This window comes from Medicago sativa, chromosome 7 (assembly GCF_051527215.1).
Source record: "Medicago sativa cultivar Bolivia chromosome 7, Bolivia_mono, whole genome shotgun sequence".
NCBI classification, from domain to species: Eukaryota; Viridiplantae; Streptophyta; class Magnoliopsida; order Fabales; family Fabaceae; genus Medicago; species Medicago sativa.
In genome coordinates this window covers 84881598-84899103 of record NC_140755.1, presented here as the reverse complement: position 1 = coordinate 84899103, position 17506 = coordinate 84881598, and the positions used below count along the sequence as shown (strand labels likewise).

Below are 17506 nucleotides of genomic sequence, written 5' to 3'. Positions count from 1 at the left end.
AAGATGAACAAGTGTACTACCCCGACTACTTCTGTCTAGACTTCGGGGCCAACTTCATGCTTATTTTCATAAAGCTAAAGCTCCTTATATTATAAAGATGGTAAAGGCTTGGGGGTCAAGTCTTCCAAACTAGGCAGAAGCCCATACCGCTACCGCCGGCTCAATATTAGTTGGCCCATTAACCCATATTCTTCTCCAAGAAATTCGCCACGTAAGACCTCATGTACTCCTCACCGCATGGGAGTAATCCCCATCACATCATTGCCGTTAGATCAATCCGAAATGACTTCTCGCACTTTACGTAGAGTGTCTAGGGGAAGGTTACAACGTCGCCGGCTATAAAAGTGTGACTCATTGTCAAGCTCAAGGTATAATCACAATTCACCATATTTTCACACGCTTTTCTTATCTTTGTATTGACTTGAGCGTCGGAATGCTAACCTATTTTGCAAGTTTCTTTCCCTTCATCCATTGGTCGTGGGAAGAATCTCCTTCGGATCGAATCTTCTCTTTGTTGCGCTTGGTTCTTTTTGGCACGAGCATTCTCACCAGCACATCTCTATTATGGTATACTCAAGTACAATATACATGTGTGGGCTTCATTCATATGTACTCGTACAAAACAAAAATACCACTTTCATAGCTACACAAAACCTGTTCCTTTTTTACATTTTTTTCTTGGGTTCTCATCAGCCTGTTACAAAATTGCTCTTTGTTGTTTTGTTACCTCAAGTATGATTCATACTTGGTAATTAACTTTTAACAAGTAAACTAAAAATAAGTCGAGTAATAAAATGTGATTTGTCTTCACAAGACTACTTTAATTTCAACTCGGCAAAATCATTATCATTTTGAATGTATAATAAGAGGGGATGTACAAGGTATTAAGTATGGTTTAACAATCATAAACTAAATTGAAAAATATATATAAATTGGTAAAAAAACTAGGAAAATTAATCCGGTCTTTCGAGTCCTTTGTTCTCGCTATTTGGTAAATTCCACCTATCCACTATAATTATTCTCCTAGTTTCATGACAAATTAACGTAATAGTTTTGATCAATCTCTTGATTCAAAACCCTCTTCTCGAATTTCAACCCCTTAAGCTCTTAGGTGAATCTGTAACCATTGAATAGAGTTTCACAATTACATGATTCAAACAGCTTTAAACAAATTAATCCAATACACGATCAAGTATAATTTAGCTACTCATGACTAAAGCATAAACAATTAAAAGAAATAAAAACATTACATGAAATAGGACCAACTATGAGTTGGATGGCAAGCCACCATGAAATATTTGATCTAAGTTGCAAAACATGATTGGATAAAATTGTGACACGATCCTTCATTAAATTCGAATTCCATAATTGGCACTCATTAAATCGTCTCAGGATGTGCTTCAACCATGCCATGATTTCTTTGGCGTAATGACATGCAAAAACTTGATAAAATTGTTCATGAAGTGACAAAATTGTGGCACAATTGTTCTAGATCAGGAACCTTGATTTTCTTGATATTTTCATCTCAAAATTGCCTAAAACAACTTAAGACTGAACTAAAATGCATAAAATATGACTAAAACACATCATACGACATAGTGACATCACTCGTGAAGATCACGTTGTATATTTTGGGGGACTCGCACTTATGAGGTGGATAAATCCTCTTAACGACAAAGTGACTATGTCAAGCCACAATTTTTAGAATCATTTTTTATTTTGTAGGTCACATCCGAATTATTGTTGGAGATGTTGACCGAGGATGCGCCTATGGAAGAAGAGTTGAGTCTTTCCTTCAATGACATAATCTTGGAGTGAGGGTGACTGGAAGACACACATTGTAGTGCATATCATGCATCAAGAGGTGCTTGTTGCATCCATGAAAACACCGGCTTCAACGTCACACGTTCCAAGATGTGCAAAATATAGAAATTTATCTTGATGGATCCAAATAGAATATGAAGAATTCAAATATAATAAAAGGAGGAGTCACCATCTGGAACAGTTGGTGGTCTGCAGGGTTTGTTACCACTGATATATCCCTCCAAATCTCTTGCAATAAGAAAAGAGTTACATTTCTTGTATGATGCGGGATAATGGATAAGGTCATTTCGTGAGGAAGTCATGGGATCAATTTGCGATTAAAAGAATTAGAAGGTTGATACCATGAATATAAATGATTCAATTCATTGATTACATTTCAAAGTACATCAACATAGAGATACAAAAGTTTACATAAAATCTAAAGTTTGTTACAATAAACATTGGATTAGGATTTAGAATTTGAATTTGAAAATAGATTACAATAACAAACTATGGGAATATTACTCCAATAAACTCAATCCTTATTCTCTGCTTATTTATATCTCAAGGGTATTATTATTAAAAGATATCAAGTACTGTTAATGAAATTGGAGGGATTATGACATTCATCTCATTGCCAGGATTTTGAAGTGGACTTGTTTGTGGTGCTATCTGCATACATAAACAAACATAACTAGATATTAGATCCATGCACTGGTCTTTTTATTTTTGTAACAAATTTATAACAAAGAAAATATATGAACCTTTTTTGGTTCTGTGAAGCTATTCTCATCAAGTATATTTTGAGACGCGAGAACAGTCTTTGTTGACCCAGCTAGGTTTTTGCTCACATATCCTTGAAGAGAAATCTTGAGATTCACTTGGTTGTTCCCTAAGTTAGCAATCTGAAGAATCAATTGTGTTTCACCATCATGAGACAATATTGAATTTGTAACAATTGACAAGTAGGGAATCTACTAAGACAAAAAATTTACAAACGTATTCTAAGAGCGTGTTTGGGTTGACTAGTTTGAACTTATCTATTGGTGTTAGAGAGAACTTATGGAAATAGGTTCTTTATGACATGTTTATGACTTGTTTTCACACTATTTTCGTGAGCTCTTCAAAATAGCTTATGAAATAGTTTATAGGTTATATGAAAACAATTTAACTTTATTTTATCGTTTGTTAGAGAAATAACGTATACATAAGCCCTTAAACGACAAGTGTTAATGCTATAAGTACTAAATGAAGTTTTTTATGCAAACAAGACCTGGTTTTCTCCTATAAATTTTACATATGTATAATATAACTTTTTAGAAAAACAAATTAACAGATAACTATAGTAAAGAGTATGTATTTGTTACCTTTATTTTTAAGTGAGTATCATTATTTTGAGGATTTTTGCAAAGAATTGCAGATGCAGCCAGCGTTCCGGGATCGGGGTGTTTGAAGTTGTGAGTTGATAAATGTTGCTCCATTTGACTCTTTAAACAGAACCTGCGTCCAATAGCTAGGAGTTCCATACGATTGATCGCTGTCAAAGACAATTGCATCTGGACTCCAACTACAAAAATTGCACATCTCAATGTTATCATCATGCAATAATAGTTTAACTTAAATCTTATTCATGCACTTCCCCTTAGCATGTTCATACTACTATTTTCAGTTACTTCATGAATGGAACATGACACTTAAAAGGAAATAGAAAGACATACTTTCTATCATTCGCATTTACCAAAAGTGGTGCATAAGAAGCCATTGCAACATGATCACTGCATTAGAAATGGAAAAAAAATATAACAGTGAGTATAAAATTGTACATAATTTAAACCATGGTCAATTTCATAGTTTGAGATGCAAAATTTCCACAAATACATGGTCAACTTCAAAAATTGAAAGCAAGATTAAGAGCTTGCAATGCAAGGATCAATAGAAAGGTGCAGTCTAACCTGTTTCTTTCTAATCCAATAAGGAATCCAGCTTCAGCCACACCAGCCAAAATGGTTCCAAACTTAGCTTGCTTGTCTCCTATTAGAGCATATTCACTCACAAAAGCCTATATATAGGACATTCCAATTTTCCAAGCATTAACTCAACTACTAATCTCTTACACAATATAAACAAATATTTTGATACAAAAAGAAGAGAGCTTCATGAGAATGAATACAAAACCTTTGGTCCATTGCGTGGAGACTTATCAAAATTACTACCAAGATTAAACATAGCTCGAGCATCATCTTTAGGATAATTCTGGTAAGAAATTTAGAGTATGAGAGAGATTAATGTAAAAATTGGAAACCAATTATATACATAAGAAAGTGAAACATGAAATTGTTGAGGTTATAATTTTTAGAGATAGGATATTTACTTTATATTCATACAGATCGGCTGGATGATCTAGCGGCTTCTCATGAGCATCACAATTTGAAATAATTTGAATATCTGGATAAGATTGCCGTATTGCTTTGTGGAAGGCCAGGTAATTTCCTAATCAATGAAGAATTTTTTTAAAGAAAAGGTCAGATTAAATATTTGGAGAAGAAAATTTGTCATCAACATAAAATTAAGAGCATCTCTAACCAGGGTTATTTACAAGGTTCTTAAACTTAAGAATTAGTTGTTGAAGATGAAGTCTAGCATGAAGTCACGATAATTTTTTATACAAGCTATTAGTTCTTACTACTAAAAGATAATTTTTTTACCTATGTGAGTTACATTATTTTAAGTTGTAAGTTTTAAAAGATATGCATTATGACAGAAACAAATTTTGAAGTTGCTGAACTTGATTTGAAATAATAGAGTCCATAAAAAGGAGTTTAACAACTACAATTTATAATAGAAGGAGGAAATTAAAGATGCCTTAATATATATATATATATATATATATATATATATATATATATATATATAATAGAAGGAGGAAATTAAAGATGCCTTAATATATATAAAAAAAAATAGAAGAAGAAGGAAATTAAATAATTAAATTCTCACATAGTTCCTAAATATGAGGAAAAGAGAAAGAATACCAAGGTAATTTTTCATCCCACAATTATTGCTACCAAGAGCAATATATTTTAGGATAAAAGGTTCTGGGTGTCCCATAGATGCTCTAATGGCTCCCCATTTTGAAGTGGCTGGACCTCTAGCAAACTCAATACTATCAAGTGCTTCCTACAAATTCAGTTATGCAAAATTAAATATACCAGTGTTTCAAAAAGAATAGAAAAATCAACATCTTCATGGGATGGGAAACAAATAAGAGTAAGAAAATATACTTGCACAAAAGGTGCGATGGCACTTGTATCAACACTATCAGTCTCACTGAGGCCTGTATAGTAAAATTAAACACACATGAAAGGACAAATTTAACGATCACTTTTTTAAAACATTTGTAGCAAAAAAAATGTAAAATATACCGTTGTTGATGACCCATACAGGCGTTGCACCAATGTCCTCAGCTAGCTGCACAAGAAAAATAGTGTATCAATATTGAAATTTACAACAAAATAATTTTATTAATTAAATTTATATTAAAATGTGAATAAATAAACCTACTTGAAGACCCTCATAGTAACCAAATCCCTCATCTGTCCAATAATTCCAAACATCGTTAAAGTGTCCGGGTCTTTGTTCTTGAGGTCCAACCGTATCTTTCCACCGAAATGCGTTCATCAATGCTCCTCCTCGAAGAAAATTACCACCTTTTTGCAAAAAAAAACAAAAAGAAAAATTGCATTATTGTAATTTTGAACTTATTGAATGATTTAGTAACAACGTACCAAATTAAATTTGTATTAGTATTAATATGTTTTCTCTTAGATTACTATAGCATGCTTAATAAGCCAGAAAATGTTATGCATACCTGGAAATCTAAAAGGCTGGTTTCAACTGCATTATCATTTCAACCAAGTCGCTTCGGAAACCATGTCCCTTTATACCAAGGCAAATTTGAAATTAAAATGAGCAATGTCAATAGTTTATGATTAAAAAAACTAAAGATTATATAGTAGTAGTAGTAGTAGTTAGAAAAGTGTAATAGTTTCTGATATTCAACTCATATACCTTATATGTGTCTTGAGGCATAGCAGATACTTGGTCTAACCATATGGTTCCTTTTTTGGTTGTTCTTAAGGTAAGACTTGCATTTGAACTTGATGCACTGGCTGTTATTATGGTCTCAATTTTTTTCCACTTTGCAACCTTTTTATTACGTCTGCAAAATCAATTTTTTTGTTAACGACAAAATTTTATTAATAATCAAGTCTTTGCACAAGAGAACAAGACCGACAAAATACAAACAACATTGAAAAAGGTGTTGTATATAGATGGAATACACAAAAGAAAAGACAATTATTATTTCTATGGTCATATATCTCTCTAGGATATAGTGCTCACTTTATGATTTGGCTAGAACCCAGTATTCCTCCACTTTTTGCATCTCTGAATGAAATTGTCATATCTTGTGGTCCTGACGAACGATAGTTGAGCGCTACCTTGTATTGTTTCCCTTGCACAATATTCTGAAACAGCGTTTTAGAATATGAAAAACACACTTGTACATGGTGCAATATTATTTTATTTATGCGTATTAGACAAAGTCCCTTAAACTATGATATGGAAGTTCTCTATTTCTTTTAGATTTTAGAAAATCTAGTGCATCACTAAATAATGATTGAAAAATATTAAAATTTTAGTATTGTAATTGTGATAAAAAAAATGTAAATATATTATAATAAATTATGTTCAAATATCATTGTTGCCTAAATTTTAAAAGATAGTAAAAAAGCACGAATATCAATCACTTTAAATCAAAGGCTTGTTTAATGTCTAACATAAACACGACACCAATGGATGTTAATACATTCAATCATTTCTATATGTTAAATTATTCATGATATCTATAATGTTCATGTATGTGTCAATACTTGATAGGCCATAATTAAGCATAATTTTTCACAATATCAACGATCCCAAATCAAGGAGTTTGCGTAAGTTTTTTTTTTTTGTTATTCTTACCATGCCCTTAAAACCTGGGTTAGAAATACCAACACCATCGGCAGGGCAATTGTCACATAGCACATCAATTCTCAATGCAACCTTATTGCGTTCAAAGCTAGAACTAAGCTCAGTCACTACATGAATATCTGCTTCTGTTCCAACTATGGTCCAAGGGTCAAAATTTGATGGAACCTGTGTTCCTCCAGCTTCAAACCCTGAAACACAAATTCATATTATATTTGAACACTATACATAATTAAAATCATTAATTGTGTGCAGTTAATGTGACTTATTGGTTACTCTCAAAGAAGTATCAGTGTCCAGGATGTTAAAATAAATACATTCTTTTAATTATTTGAATTTTCTATTATTTTTTGGGAAATACTAACCATGTTTAAAGACCGGTTAGCATGACCCTTATTTTTTAGAAGTTTTAGAGAAAATGAAAATTAATGACCTCTGTTGCTCACAAGTTCAGACCATATTCCCCCAGTACCAGCACGGTTGACCTCCTGTAAAATAAAATATTTAAAATATTTAAATACAAATAAACATCCAAATTATTCTATCTAACCATGAAGAAATCAATTATTTAAAATGTTTCATAAACCTTAAATTAGCATATGAATTTAAAAGCTTTGTTATATTTAATTTTGAAGATATGAGCATAATAATTTCCTACCTCAAGAGATATTCCAAAAAGGGTGTTAGGAATTGGCCTTCCAGCTGATCCAGCATTTACAACTAGAGTTGAGGTTTGGTTACCATCAGCATTACATTGAAATGCAACAAATGACACTATAATTAGGCAGAGCCTAAGAAAACTACTACATGATTTTGAGAAAACCATTTGTTTTTCCTTTTTTCCTACCAAACTAAACAACTAATTCTACAAGCAAACCCTCCAATTTCTGTGTTTTTTTGTTTTTTGTTTTTGAGAGACACCAATTTTATTGTGTTAGTGTTGTGTTGTGGTATTTTTTTTTTCTTGTCTTTTAATTTTGGTTTGTATTTATAAGACACACTTTGTGCAGTTAATGTCAAAAATAGATAGATATATGACTAAAAATAAGTTAAGACCCGAGTCATTAGCACATTTGCTTTCTATGGATCAATGTTACAGTTTTCTAAGGATCATGTTACAGCCAAGTTCTGTTCTATGGATCAGTTTAGCTTTCTATTTACGTTCCTTTCCTTGTTTAGTTTTCTTAAGTAAAGATTAAGTAATAATAAATTAAAAATTGGAATGCTAATAATGTTTTTAATTGATCTATATTTAAAAATAATAATAATAATAATAATGTTTTCTGGTACATAAAAATGAAGTGTTTAAAAAGGTGTTACTAGAATTCTCTTACGAATGTCTCTCTGAGCATAGTTTAATTGGTAAGAATATTATGGTATGCATGTGCTGAGGTTCAAACTCATAATTCTCTTATTCAGCTTAAAGAGTGAATATCTAACCATCATGCTACTTTGACAAAAAAATATTTCTCATACATTTTTTTAAACCCTCTTACAAATATGTTACTTTTCGTTTCCACTTAAAAATAATCAATATTGTTTGCCGAAAGCGGTCATTAGCGTAATTAGATTTAGTCGATGTCCAAGTAACTGAATGAAGGTTAGCCGAAGATCCACGGAGGTCGTGGAAGAGTCAGAATTGGTCAACGACGATGGAACTTGACAACTTTGGAATAATATTAAGAATTTCATATCACAATTCTACATATTTACAGGGAGCATTTTTAAATTACATAACCAATTCCATCCCTTTATTTTGTTGGTTTAATTTATCATCACTTTATATAGAAGACCATGAGGAAGAATCACTCTCTGGCATCTTCAGATTACTGGATTCTTTCAACAAATCAAGTGATGTGAATGAATGTGGTGGGACTATTACATTCATGTCCTTCCCAACACTTTGAAGTAGGCTCTGGATTGGAACCACCTGTATCAACAACATTCAAATCAACAAAAGCATAAGCTAATTTAGCATAGTTCCACAATTTTAAATCTTTGACAAAGCAATTGTTTTATCACGACGAATTTTCGTTGACAAATGATCGAAAACTAAAATGTTATGTTAAGTAAAATTTCAGTTCTACATTCTATTTTAAGTTTTAATTATGAAATTGTTATCTCATTTTCATTTTGTATCCTGTTTTCAAAGATTTGTACATAAAACAATGAAAACAAGCAAAAGATATTTGTCAAGGGACAGTGAAAAGAAGAAAAAAGTGTTTTCAAGGTTTTCCGTAGTAATAATGTTTAAAAACATGAAACAAAATGAAAATAAGGTGCCAATTTTGTAATTAAAAATGGAAAACGTTTATCGATCCTGCTCTAACTTTAGTTCCATGTATTGTGAAAGATATGTAATTGTGAAAGATTTTATGCAATGAGTTAAAATTAAATAATCCAAAATAGAGGAACTAATTGGCTCAATTGCAAATGACAAGTTTGGAAATACTGAAATTTAAGGTACCTTTTTTGGCTGTGAGAAAGAATTCTCATCCATTAAATTTGTAGATGTAAGCACAGTCTTTGTTGAACCAGATGACTGCAATGAATTTGGGTCCAATCCATTGAAAGAAATCTTGAGGTTCACGGCGCTGGCACCGAAGTTCACAGCCTGCAAAAGTTAATTGTTTTAGGGTGATGACAGTGCTAATGAAAGCATTTATGACAACAAATCTGTTTATTAATCAACAAAAATTAGGCGCAGGTCCTTATCTGCTGATTTTACTGTTCTCCAATCACACGTCAACACAAATCACAAATAAGGATTATAAATTTATTAAAACCTAACATTTCATAGTAATACCAGCTTACAAAAAAAATAGGAAACAAATAGTGAGATCAATATAAAACGTTAGTGCAGGCAACTTTATGTCATTAACTATAAAAGAAAATAGAGCTTGATTCTCTCAGAAAGTATATAAGATGACTCAGAAATGTGTAACTAATGCAAAGTTGTTTTTCTTACCTTTATTCTTATGTAATTTTTCTTATCTACAGAATTTTGCCAAGTAATTGCTGATGCGACTAGTGAATTCGAAGCTGTAGTTTGTAGTGATGAATTCAGAAGTGTTGCTCCATTTGACTCTGAGAAAAATAATTGCATCCAGTAGCTAGGAGTTCCATAGTGCTGAAAAGAGTTGAATACAATTGCATCCGGGTTCCACCTTAAGAAATAAATTGACAAAATATTAATTAATTTGGCCATCGAGAAGGTACAATTCTTCCATGATGGGTACTAAATCAAGGTACGGTTTACTTCTAACTTATTAGAAATTTCCAAGTAAAATCAGAAGAAATTACCTCCTATCATTGGCATTTACAAAAAGTGGAGCATAGCTAGCCATATGGACAATATCACTGCACCAAAATGAAAAAAGAAAATATTAAAAGGATGAGTGCCATGTTTAGTGAACCTTATGAATATCTCATGCCGATTTAATCAATTCTGTGATCGAACACACAAACCATCTTTCTGTTAAATACAATGTGTATTATTTAGAGTATGATATATATGCCAAGTATGTTGTGGAGATTTTAAGGGTTGTAATTGATGTAGCCTAATATCATAAAAGTCTCTTCCAATTGGTTTTCATATTCCACATGGGAAAAGTGCAAATTTTCAAGGCTGGACGGTGTCTACCTCCTGCATAAATAATTAATTAAAAAATTATAAGAAACTGCAGTAAACCTGTTCTTTTCCAGTCCAATAAGGAATCCAGCTTCAGCAAGGGCTGCCAAAAGACTTCCTTGCCCGGCATCATTTCCGGTTACAGCATACTCACTTACAAATGCCTGTTAAGTGTTCAACTGGATTGAGCATGAAAGCAAGTGCCAATAAACAATTAAAATAGAGAGGTGTTCAAGATAAAACCTTTGGACCACTTCGTGTTACTCGATTAAATGTTGTAGATCTAGAAAACATGTCATTCGCGTTTGTATAAATCTGAAGAAAAAAACAGTGAGATAAGATACTGCAAGTGGATGTGTTCATCTGTATATGAATTGAAAAACAGTACTCCATTGAAGTCGGTAATCAAAGAAACAGTGATAAGATATATTACATGATAATCATACATATCAGCAGGGTGATCTAGAGGTCTTGAAGAAGCATCACAGTTTGAGATAATTTGGATATCTGGATAAGCACGTCTGATTGCATCATAGAATCTCAGGTAGTTTCCTGGTCAGTCAAAAGATTTAACAGAAAAACAAAGTCCAGAATTTAATCTGAAGTGCTAATGTATGTTAACAAAGAACAGTCACGTTATTTTCTAAAGAAATACATAAGAAAAACATGCATACCACGATAGTTCTTTTTTCCACAATCCTCATTTCCAACGGCAACATATTTTAGGTTAAATGGCTCCGGGTGTCCCATAGCAGCTCTCATGGAACCCCATTTTGAAGTCGGACCACCTCTCGCAAACTCAAGTCCATCAAGGGCTTCCTATAATCAAGATTTCAAGATTCTTAAACCAATTTTCATTAACAGAAAAAGATAGAGAAATTAATATAGATAAAAATGAAGATTGAGATATGTACTTGTACAAAAGGTAAGACAGCGGATGTATCAACTTCATCGTTATGGCTGACACCTACAATGAAACATCTCAATTAGAAAACAAACACAAATTTACTAATTCACTTTGTTAGAAACAAACTTAATCAACAGAGTTAAACAGAAAAATACCATTATTAAATACCCATATTGGTAAAGCACCCAAATCCTCTGATAACTGTTTAACAACAATAATAATATATATTATGTTACTTGTATAGCACAAACCAAGACCACTTTTAACTAAATACGAACATCAGAATCTTCGAAATCAATATTCGGAAAGAGGCACTTACTTGGAGAAACTCGTAATAGCCAAGTCCATCATCAGTCCAGTACTTCCATACATCACCAAAGTGCCCTGGTCTCTCCTCCCAAGGTCCAACAGCCGCTTTCCATCGAAATGCATTCCTTAAATAATCTCCTTCGACAAAACAACCACCTGATGCAATGTAAACCAACATTCCAAAAAGTTATCTGATCTGTAATTAGACTGCTCATACACAAACTAGAAGAATGAACTGGTCTGCAAGATTACTAAATTATGCTTACTTTAAAATATGTACTGAAAGGTACATGTTAAAATTTTGTCTAGATTTGAATTGTTTGTGCTTCATTAATAAATAAATAACTATGAGAAACATGCCAAATCACAGTTCTAAACAAATAGAAAACATCCATATAACCAGATAGACAGAACATATACTTATAATTTATCGTATAAGGCATAAGTAGTTTAGGAATGTGGAGCCAACTTAGAAAGTAACAACTAAAACATAACCGAAAAAAGTACCACAGAAAACAACAAAACACAAGTTCAAATATTAAAAATCCATAATTCCTTGGCTCAAATATCTGAAAGTGGAATAAAATCGACATGGTGTACTGGAGATAAAAACTACGTCATGCATACCCGGAAATCTGATAAAACTTGGTTTCAAATCTACCAGCATTTGAAGAAGATCACTTCTGAAACCATGTCCCTGTGCCAAGTTAAGGATGAATATTTTATTGATAATAAGGTGAGGGGAGGACAATGCGGTATTACTAACATTGACATCGGATATCAAAAGTTAATGACATTACATATCCTTGGTTAAAATACTTCATTTGTAAATAAGGTAATTTACAAAGAATAACTTACATAAACTGCCAAGATACAAGTCTTTACAAAACAGTATTTTAAACAATATTCTATATCATGAATATTAAAAGATATGCAATCACTGCAAAGTATGAAGACCAAATATGCTATATTTAAGGATAATGTTAACATAAAAATATACACAGAAATAAAGTAGAGACATGAAGAACGAACCTATGATCCTTAACAATCAATTACTGAGAGAACGAATAATTTACCATCCCTACCCTTACCACCACAAGTACTTTCGAATAAACAGTTAATTTTACTAAGAAACATTAATGTTTGTTATTGAGAATCTATTTATAGAACTAGCAAGGGTGAAAATTAATATTTTATTCAAACTCATGAAGAAAAAATTCTATTAATTTTCGGCTCAAAAATCATGTCGTCTGGTAAAAGTAATCAAATTCAAAATATAGGCCAACCTTATATGTGTCCAGTGGCATAGCAGACACTTGGTCCAACCATATCACACCCTTTGTAGTTGTTGTTAATTGAAGTCTCGAGTTTGGATTTGTTGCCTTGGCCTCCAATACAGTCTCCACCTTTGTCCAGTTTGAAAAATCGGATGCAGAACCCCTGCAAGGTCAATTATCAGTATCACTAATCGGTGCAAAAGATAACTGGGATTAAAAAGTTTACACGACACGGCACTATAGCACATAAAAGTAGAGCTCACGTGATCACGGTTGAAGCAAGGCTTCCCACACCGTTAGATCCAGTCAACGAAACTGTTAGATTAAGTGGTCCTGTTGAACGAGCATAGAAGATAACTTTGTATTTCTTCCCTTGCTCAATATTCTGAAAGATCATAAAAGTAGTAAGCATATCCGCTACCAAGGAATTAAAAAAAAACTCGAAATGAAAGTGACCAGAAAAGGATCTAACAAAATTCATAACCTAATAATTAAAATTAAATGACAGTCTTTATGAATTGGATTAATGTTATTCATTATTTAATTTTGAAGTTCAGGAAATGCATGCACATTGAATTTAAGATCGAATTGATGCAAGGCTATCAATTAGTCTCACCATGCCCCAGAAACCAGGGTTATAAACACCAACACCATCAGTGGGGCAGGTACCTTCACATAACACCTCCAATCGAAGTGCAACCTTATTACGTTCAAAGTAGGATGTACGATCAGTTTCAACATTAATATATGTTTCATTTCCAATAATTGACCAAGGATCAATATTCGACGGAATGTTAGGGCCTCCAGCTTCAAATCCTGTCACAAGAATTATCGATGTTTCAATTATACTAGAAAACAGTAACCTTTAAATCATCAACAGCAAGGTAAACAATAAACCATTCATTTTCATTTAAAATTTAAGAGAATATGAAAGTGACCTCTGTTGCTCACAAGCTCAGCCCACAATCCCCCAGCTCCAGCATGATTGATCTCCTGTAGATTAAATTCAAGAAATTCGTCATTTTCTGCTATTTCGATTGTGAGGCACGCCGACTCAAATACAAACATGCACGCTTATAATAAAATCTAATTTTCTATAATACCAAGTTCTATGTTATAGCCTTTTCATTGATATAATAACTCGGTACTCATAAACCATATAATAACTGGGTCAGGCTTTATGTCCCTCCGGTCTTATAGTCTTATGTACTATTTTCCTTTATTTTAATCTACTTCGGATGTCGCGGATCCTTCTACATCCCATATCATCAACAATATCTGTGAATTGCAAGACACTAATTCATAATTCTCACCTCAAAGAATATTCCAAAAAGAGTCTCCGGTATTCGTCTTCCAGATGCCTGAGAAGCATCTACAACCAGTGTTGCATTCAAATCAGCCTGCACTTGCACATCAAAGCATTGAACCACAAGACAAACCACAATTAACAGTTGCAGCATAAAAACACAGCATGAATCCTTTGAACAACCCATTTCTCTCTTCACAACATTCAATCTATCTGCACTCACAACAACAAAATGTAATGGAAATTAATAAGAATACTAAACAAGTTAAAAGGAAGCATATGTACCAAACAAGTTAACTAACACTAGTGTATTATATGTCACCACCACCGCTTAATAATGTTACAATATGACAATAATAACCGACACCTTTTTTTTGCTATGTTCTATTTTCAGCTGAAATTTCAGTCACAAGATATGTAAAAGGTTGAAACAAGTATGAGGTGAAAAGTTGAGTGAGTGAGTGATGAATTTGGTTGAATTTATAGAGAAACAAGGATTGAATTGGTCTGAATAATGAATGAAGGAAAAGTGAAGATAGAGTGATGTTGGGTTTGGATTTGGGTTTGCTTCTACGGTTGGTTGAAAAAAATGAAAGTGAGTTATGAATGTGTTTGGTTTAAGATTTTCTTGCTTTGGTTGTGTTTGTGGGACCCATTTTTGTTCTGTTTTTGGCCGTCTAGCTTTGACGCAATCACATTTGCTGCGTGTCAGTAACTAAACAGATAAGTACATCAAAAAAATAAACAATTATTTTTAGGATAAGTTTTGTTCTTTTCTATATCATTGGAAGTCATGTTAATATTATAGTATACATTATATGGTTAAATATGTTTTTGTCACTTGTAAATATACCAACTTTTCGTTTTAATTTCTTTAAAATTTTCCTTCAACTTTAAGTCTTCTAAAAAAATTTCATCTTCACTTTTGGTTCCTCCTTTAAAGTAAACTCATAGGTAGAATTCATATTTTTGAATAAAATTTTGCGAAATATTCATGATATTATAAGAATACTCCCAAAAAAAATTAGAATTTTTTTACCAAAACATGAATTTAATATGAATTTTTATATTTTTGAAGGTTAAAAATTCATATTTAATTTATGTTTTGTTAAAAAATTCTACATATTTTGGGAAAGATTTTTACAATATTCTACACATATACGCACAATTTCATTAAAAATAGTAAAATTAACTTAAAAATAGGAACCAAAAATAGTGATTGAAAATCTTATACGGACTAAAAGTTGAAGAAAAATTTTAGAGGGACTAAAACAAAAAGTTAGTATATTTATAGGGACTAAAAACATATTTAACCCTACATTATAATTATATTCAAAAACACTTAAATGAGATTATAATTAAATTGGAAAAACACCTCAATGAGATGATAAAATATCTGTTTCAACTTAATTTGAGATTTTTAAAAAGAAATTTTATCATTCATTATGATCATATTATATAATATACTAGTAATACAATATAAATACCTATTGCTAGTTTATAATTCTCTCCAAGGATTTATCTTGTAAGGCTTTGTTTGGGAGTTTGGAGGGGAAGGGAGGGGAGGGCTTTAGGGGTTGGAAATATATAGAAAAATGGACAAAAAATTCACATTTTTTGAAAGAACAGCTTTTTAGAGAATGATAAACTAATACTTATGATTAATATACTTTGGGTTGTGTTAACGGTGCCCCAGGGCCTTTGGTTAATGTATCTAAAAAGGAAAAATTAAATTGAAAAAGACACTTTTTTTGACTTTTGAAGCATTGATAACACAATTTTCAATGCAAAAGCTTCTACTTTTGCTTCTTAACCAAATCCACATGCGGGCACCGTTAACATTTCTCATATACTTTTAATTTTAAGAATATAATAACAACATAGATTGGATTTGAAAAATTCATATAAACCCTCCATAACCCCCTAAAATCCTCCCCGAATACAATTTTTGAGTTCCCCCAAATGAGGGGGATTTTTTATTATGAGTAAAAAATTAACCTCTAAAGCCCTCTCCTCCCAATGTCTTCTATTTCTTCCACTTGCTCCTTCCTTTTTTCCAAAACCCTCCCCTCCCCTCCAAACTCCCAAACAAAGCCTAAGGAGGAATGCTAATAATTTATTTTCAGAACTTTTTTTAATATACTCATTATAGTTATATAATTTATTTCAATGTATTTTAAAAGTGTGATAGCTTATGGGATGTGATTTTTAAAAATAAATAAATAAACTAATCATGAACGAAGTTTATATGGAAAAAGTGTTTTACGAACTTGTTAACATTTATCTACTTTATCGTTACATTAACAGGATTGGATTTCTTTACCAAATGGCAGACATTCTAAATGAAAAGGTGTAGAACTAGTTTCCTAATTTCTAATGTCTCTTTTTAGAATAATAACTTTGTTTTTAAACAAGAAAAAAAACAGCAATAATTTTGTTGATTATCTTACTTATTCTAATGTCTTTTATAGAATAATAACTTTGTTTTTAAACAAGAAAAAACAGCAATAATTTTGTTGATTATCTTACTTATATGTATAAATCATTTTTTCTTCAAAAAATGTATAAATCATTTTAAGATCCTCTCGAAAAAAACATTTTAAGATAGGTCCATAATAAAATTAATCTTTATTTTAGTTATATAAGGATTACGTTGTTAAATCTTGGTAGAAAGATGAGATTTGTTTTTGTTGATTTGAAATTTGAAGAAAAAAAAAATTGTCTTCTTTTTGCCAATGCATTGGTCACATTTTAGAAGAGTGTACAAAAAAAAAGGTAAATGGTCTCTTTAAAAAACCGATTAAGCGAGAAAAAAAATTGGTCAATGAAAATTTAGAAATAATAAAACTATTCCTAAAAAAAACTATATTATAAAACTTGTTAAAGTTTAGTGATAGATTAAAAATTTAATGATTAAGATTATCATAAATATATACGAGTATATAAAATAAGACATATTAGATCACTTGGTCCCTTAACTTATTTCATGTTTTCATTTTGGTCCCATAAGTAATAAAAAGTACCTTTGAGTCCCTCAACTTTTCGGCCGTTTGCCAAATAAATCCCGATGGTAACTATAACTCCAAATATCTATAGTGGACCAACCTTAAAAGAGGTCCATGGTAGACCTTATTAAATTTTGTAATTTTAACCATTCGATCTATTTATCTTAAAAGGGACCGTTAGATTTTCACATGTGAATGGACTGCGTTTTGCCCTTAATGAGACCAAACATGTGGGTAATTACC

General features: G+C 31.7%; 1 protein-coding gene and 1 pseudogene across 3 annotated transcripts; both read right to left on the bottom strand.

Moving 5' to 3' along the window:
- Positions 1-2167: 2167 nt before the first annotated feature.
- LOC146909522 (alpha-L-arabinofuranosidase 1-like) lies at positions 2168-7788 on the bottom strand (annotated as a pseudogene). The gene is made up of 17 exons (XR_015017889.1): positions 7487-7788; positions 7262-7316; positions 6823-7019; positions 6202-6326; positions 5869-6019; positions 5669-5736; positions 5362-5507; positions 5223-5268; positions 5082-5134; positions 4833-4977; positions 4175-4293; positions 3979-4056; positions 3756-3862; positions 3522-3578; positions 3171-3370; positions 2568-2708; positions 2168-2475 (listed from the first exon to the last, which is right to left on the bottom strand). The product of XR_015017889.1 is annotated as an alpha-L-arabinofuranosidase 1-like (transcript).
- A 699-nt stretch (positions 7789-8487) lies between these two features.
- LOC146909521 (alpha-L-arabinofuranosidase 1-like) lies at positions 8488-14866 on the bottom strand. 2 transcript variants are annotated; one of them, XM_085723989.1, is made up of 18 exons: positions 14561-14866; positions 14266-14471; positions 13891-13945; positions 13569-13768; positions 13216-13337; positions 12962-13115; positions 12303-12372; positions 11686-11831; positions 11522-11567; positions 11374-11426; positions 11134-11278; positions 10893-11011; positions 10703-10774; positions 10520-10623; positions 10132-10188; positions 9797-9995; positions 9296-9442; positions 8488-8758 (listed from the first exon to the last, which is right to left on the bottom strand). In XM_085723989.1, exons 2-18 carry the CDS (start codon positions 14443-14445, stop codon positions 8609-8611), a joined length of 2019 nt encoding a protein of 672 aa, XP_085580115.1. In that variant the 5' UTR covers positions 14446-14471; positions 14561-14866; the 3' UTR covers positions 8488-8608. The 2 variants fall into 2 exon arrangements, with proteins under 2 accessions (XP_085580115.1, XP_085580116.1); XM_085723990.1 differs by having other exon boundaries at positions 14624-14866.
- Positions 14867-17506: the final 2640 nt, after the last annotated feature.